At 40.7% G+C, this 5,564-nt stretch overlaps 1 protein-coding gene across 1 annotated transcript; it reads left to right on the top strand.

Annotated features, from left to right (window-relative positions):
• Positions 1-399: 399 nt before the first annotated feature.
• LOC122039952 (aspartic proteinase nepenthesin-1-like) lies at positions 400-1,736 on the top strand. Its single transcript, XM_042599362.1, has one exon. The coding sequence runs from the start codon at positions 400-402 to the stop codon at positions 1,699-1,701; it is 1,302 nt and encodes a 433-aa protein (XP_042455296.1). The 3' UTR covers positions 1,702-1,736.
• The last annotated feature ends 3,828 nt before the right edge of the window (positions 1,737-5,564 follow it).

Genomic DNA, 5,564 nt, shown 5'->3' with positions numbered 1-5,564 from the left:
TTTATCGTTATGTGTTTTATTAATTTAATATGATTTATATATCGAGTGAATATTTGATGAATGAGACCATAAATATTTAATTGATGAAATATTTAATTATGAAATTTAGAATATTTAAATAATAAGATATTTAAAGAATGATAGAGAAGTGGGGGCATCAATATCAATATTATTTAGAAGTACCCTAACAATTTGGGTGGATGCTCTCATAACGATCCACGTGGTTGATCAGGAATTGTTTTGTCTCAACTGCATGATTCATCAGCCAAACTGGATTTCCTCTATTCTAACTGCAATTCAACAATTAATCAAGATTTAGGATCACTATATATGTCGCTCTTGACTTGAAACAATTAGCTGCATGCCATTCTTCTTCTTCTCATCAGCGTCAAGGTCGCCATGGCTAACGTGCTCTACCACTTCTTTATGATGCTTCTGTTGGTTGAGAATCCTCTTGCCTCTTCCACTTCAGGCGATGGGTTTCGACTCACTCTCACCCACGTGGACTCCGCTGCCGGCGCATCACGCACCTTGGCACAACGAATCCACCGCGCCGTCCGCCGGAGCTACTCCCGGAAGAGGGCCATCGAGGCCAAGCGCAGCGTGGTTCCTGTCAGCTACGGAGGTGAATCGGAGTACCTAGTCAGCTTCGGCATTGGTTCCCCGGCGCTCCCTGTCACGGCCATCCTCGACACCGGCAGCGACCTCATTTGGACGCAGTGCGTCCCCTGCTTCGAGAGCATCCCGCAGCCAAGCCCCTTCTACAATTCCTTCAAGTCCTCCTCCTACTCCCGGATCCCCTGCTCCAACCCCTTCTGCAGTGATGCCAGTTCGATCCTCAGTTCTTGCGCTTCCTCCGAAGGCGACCTGTGCCTCTATTGGATCAGCTACGGGGACGAAACTCGTAGCAGAGGCTTACTCGCGACGGAGACGCTCCGTTTTGGCGATGGCTCGTCGATCCACGGCGTCATATTCGGGTGCGGGTTTTGGAACAAGAGCACGCTGTCGAACTTCACCGGCATCGTCGGCATGGGCCGAGGCCGATTCTCGTTGCCGGCGCAGTTGAATCCTCCCAGATTCTCCTACTGTTTCACCTCGATCAATAGCTCCGCCACCAGCCATCTCTTCTTGGGTACCAAGGCCAGCCTGGGAGGAGGAAACAGAGGAGGAGGAGGAGGCTCAATTGGGAGCACGCCGTTTACCCCCAGCCCCCCAAATCCCTCTTTTTACTACCTCTCCTTGATCGGAATCTCGTTGGGAGGGACTCGGCTCCCTATTCCGCCGAGCGCCTTCCAGCTGAATCCCGACGGCTCCAACGGGATGATCATCGACTCCGGCACCTTCCTGACAATATTGAACCAGCCTGGGTACGACGTACTTAGGAAAGAGTTGATCAAGCAGGCGCGGTTGCCGTTGGCGGAGTCACCGGTGCAGGGCTTGGATCTGTGCTTCTCATTGAAGAAACGGAAGTCAGCTCCCCGAATGCCGGAGCTGGTGTTCCACTTCGACGGCGCCGACATGCGTTTTCAGCGGGATAAGTACATGATATATGAACCGGAGGAGGGATTGTTTTGCTCGGCGATCGCGGGAACGGACGGCCCATCAATCTTGGGCAACTACCAGCAGCAGGACATGCACATCCTCTACGATCTCAAAGCCAACGTGCTCTCCTTCGTCCCGGCCAACTGCGACCGGTTCTGAAGTTAAATGCTGCGCCTTTCCGTTGCAATCTAATAATAAAAATGTGCTATGTTTCAGAGTATGGCATGCGACATACGTGATATGTAATGTTCCTATTGCAACTCGATAAAATTGTACTCTATCTATGAATGCACTTTATCGTGCGGTCGAAAATTTTAAATCAAATTTCTTCAGACTGCTTTATAGTTCAACCGGCACTTGAGTTGAACTTTTCTAGCTTCCTCCATCTACCCATCATCATTGATCAATCACTGTGTATATCGCCTTCGTCCATGCAGCCAAACCTCCCAGCAATTTAGAAAGTGCTCTTCATGCTCACAGGCCTCCTTGTTAGAAGAAAGAAGAAGAAAAAAAAGAATAGGAAGAGGATAAAATTATAATATGATATAATATTTAAAAAGTATTTGATGAATTAACTAAATAAGAGAATTATTTTAAGAATTATTAGAATTATAGCAGAATTATTAGAATAATTTTAATATTAATTTGATTTGATTTGGTGATTTGATTTGGTCAATTCTAGTGATTCTCTTTTATCTCTTTTTTCCCTTACAAATTTAACAAGAGATCTTTGACGTTGAGTTTGTTTGCTAACTTGTTGAAACGCTGTCTCTATAATGGCTTAGTAAAGATATCAACGATTTAATCTTTAGCAGAAATATAAGAGACAGATAACTGTTAAGTTGTCACACGTTTACGAATAAAATGAAAATCAATTTTCACATGTTTTGTATGAGCATGAAAGATTGGATTTGCTACAAGATATGTTGTTCCAATATTGTCACATCAAATTTTTAGTACAATATTTGATGCAAGATGAAGTTCAAAGAGAAGTGATTGAAGTCAAATAATTTCAGACGTTGTATTTGCTAGAGCTTTATATTCTGCCTCAATACTTGAATGAGATACTGTAGGTTGCTTTTTCGAATTCCATGAGATAAGATTTCATTCCAGAAATATTGTAATTCATTAGTAGAGCTTCTATCTCCAGGAAAACTTACCCAATCTGCATCACTATAGGCATATAAATCTCGAGACGATTGGTGATATAAAAGAAGATCGTGTAGAATAATACCTTTGAGATAGCAAAGTATTCTTTTTATATTATCCTAATTTTATTCAGTTGGAGCATGCATGAATTGAGAAGCACGATTTACTACAAAAGCAATATTAGGGCGTGTGATAGTGACATATTATAAGGCTCCAACAATGCTTCGATAAATTTGTGGATCAAACAGAGCTGGAGAAGATGAAGTTGAAGAGTTGTTTATAGCAATTCGTGTAGAGACCGGACGTGCTCCTTCCATTTTAGCTCTTTAGAGAGGCCTAGTAATGTATTTACTTTGAGAGAGAAGATAGTCATCCTCATGTAGAATAAGCTCAATACAAAAAAAAAAAAAAAAGAGTAATACCCAAATCTCGAGTAGGAAATTCTTGATTGAGAAGACTTAATAAAATTATGATACCCTTGTGATCATTGTCAGTTATAAGTATTGTTGGTCCCTTTGGAGGCCGGCAAGAGGGGAGGGGTGAATTGCCCTGCAAAATAAAAGAACCCTTTCTTGGATTTTCAACTAAATACATAACACATGTAATTAAAAAGACAGAGACTAAATGAAAGCAAACACAAAAAAGTTACTTAGTTTGCAATCAGAGGATTGCTAATTCAAGGAGAATGTAGCGCACTATGAAGATCTCCTTTGGATGGAGTAGCCTCTTACAGCGTTGGCAGCATAGAAGAAAAGTATAGCATAGAGAAATGGATTACAAGTGAATTGAATGAACTGTGAAAATCAGTGCTATATTTATAGCACTGTTTGGGGCGCCCCTAAGGGTTCCGGACGCCCTGGGGGATAAAACTTTATCCCCGACGTGTCGGTCAGCGCCCACCTCATCGTTGATAACATTTAGGTTCCGGGCACCTCGGACTATTCCGAGCGCCCGGAACCCAAAAGTCAACTCCGGTTAACTTTTTCAGTCTGGGTCCTCTACTCCGGTTCAGCTCGTTTCGATTCGGGTCTTCCGCTGCGGCTCCGTTAGCTTGGGTGATCTCGGCATCCGGAATGGGGCTCACCCGAACCCAAGTTCTGACCTTCTTCTCGAGCAGCCTTCCTCCCTGGCTTCTCGTCCCTCGAAGGTTGCGTACGTTCTTCTTGCCCACCGGTGTACTCTTCCACGGCACCGTGTCCCTCAGACACACCAAGCCCGTCGACTCTCTCCCATGTCGTCCTTCTCGCTAGCCATGTATTTCGCTCGACTTCCTGCGCTCCTAAGCTCCTGCATACTTGGACACAAGGGTTAAACCAAACAGGACCTAACTTAACTTGTTTAATCACATCAAAACACCTTGGGGTTCCAACTGTTGGAATGTATACTAAAAGCCTACCTTTTTGTGGAATCACATTGGTCAAATGTCTACATTTATATGTTAAATGTAGTTGTTCAATTAATTTATATTGTAGACAATATGGTGTGTGGTGTCACACATAGAAGATCATGTTATCAGTTCCTTATAAATTATAAACAGTAGCTCACGACTAAGATGGATAGAACAAACCATTGAATAGTCGTAGTATAATTTGGTATTAGTTTATCTTGACTATAAAATTACACTAGTACACTATGAGTATATTGATCATGACCATTTGAGGTAGTTTCTTTTTATACTGACTAAATAAAAGAACAAGACCTCTGTTATTATGGAAGTGTGTGATCTTAATCCTAATATAATAACAAGCACATATACTTAATATTTATTTCTTTAATTTATCAAAGGGTGCGATTTAGTTCGATAAATCAATAGACCCGATAAGTTGGGAAATAATATTATTTATAGTGTGTGTTGTTGATTATAGAAGGAAACTGTATCCTAGGAATCTAGGTTGATGATGTCCCCAAGAGGAACTCATAAGGATTGTCATGTAAACCCTGCAGGTGGACTTAGTCGGACATGACGATAAGGTTGAGTGGTATTACTCTTGGAGCTAGATATTAATTAAAGTGAGTTGTCAGTAACTCATTTAATTAGTGGATATTCAATATCTTAAATACAGGGAGACTAACATACTAATGATAAGAATGAGCTCATATAGTAATATAGGATTTGTGTAGTAGTTCAATAATAACTCTTTAGTGGTATGAGTTATTATTGATGAACTCGAGTTGGGTGTTCGGGGCAAACACGGGAAGCTCAAGTTCATCTGGAGACCAAAACCAATTCCTCCTCTCAGTCCCTGTCGTAGCCTCTTAATTATAAAGTGTTATACCCACCTATACCCACCTTCTTACCCATCCTAAGGTGGTCAGCCAAGCCAAGCTTGGAGTCCGAGCAAGGGCCGACCAAGATTAATCATTGGATGGACCAAGTGGTGGCCGACCCTAGCTTGGAGCCCAAGTTGGTGGCCAGCCACAATAAATTAAAATAAAAGGATTTTAATTTAAAATCTTTTCTTATGTGGAAGTCATGGTTTTAAAAAAGAGTTTAAAATTTAAATCTTTCCTTTTATAGCTTTCTACAAATGATTAAGAGAAAGGTTTGATATCTTTCCTTATTTGTAGTTAAAAGGAATATTATAATTTTTGATAAAACTTTCCTTTTTTAACCATCCTCACGGTTTTAAAAGATAGTTTTAAAAATTATAAATCTTCCCTTTTATAGCTTCCTACCAAAGATTAAAAGAAAGATTTAATATCTTTCTTTATTTGTAGATTGAAAAGAAAGATTTTAATTTTGAGAAAACTTTCCTTTTTGGTAATCATCCACATGTTTTAATAGAGAGATTTTAATTTATAAAAGTTTCCTTTTATAACCAACCATGAAGGGAAATTTTAAAAGAGAAATTTTTATTTTAAAATTTCTGGAA

This window comes from Zingiber officinale, chromosome 1B (genome assembly GCF_018446385.1).
Source record: "Zingiber officinale cultivar Zhangliang chromosome 1B, Zo_v1.1, whole genome shotgun sequence".
NCBI classification, from domain to species: Eukaryota; Viridiplantae; Streptophyta; class Magnoliopsida; order Zingiberales; family Zingiberaceae; genus Zingiber; species Zingiber officinale.
This window is presented reverse-complemented; position numbering and strand designations above follow the sequence as displayed.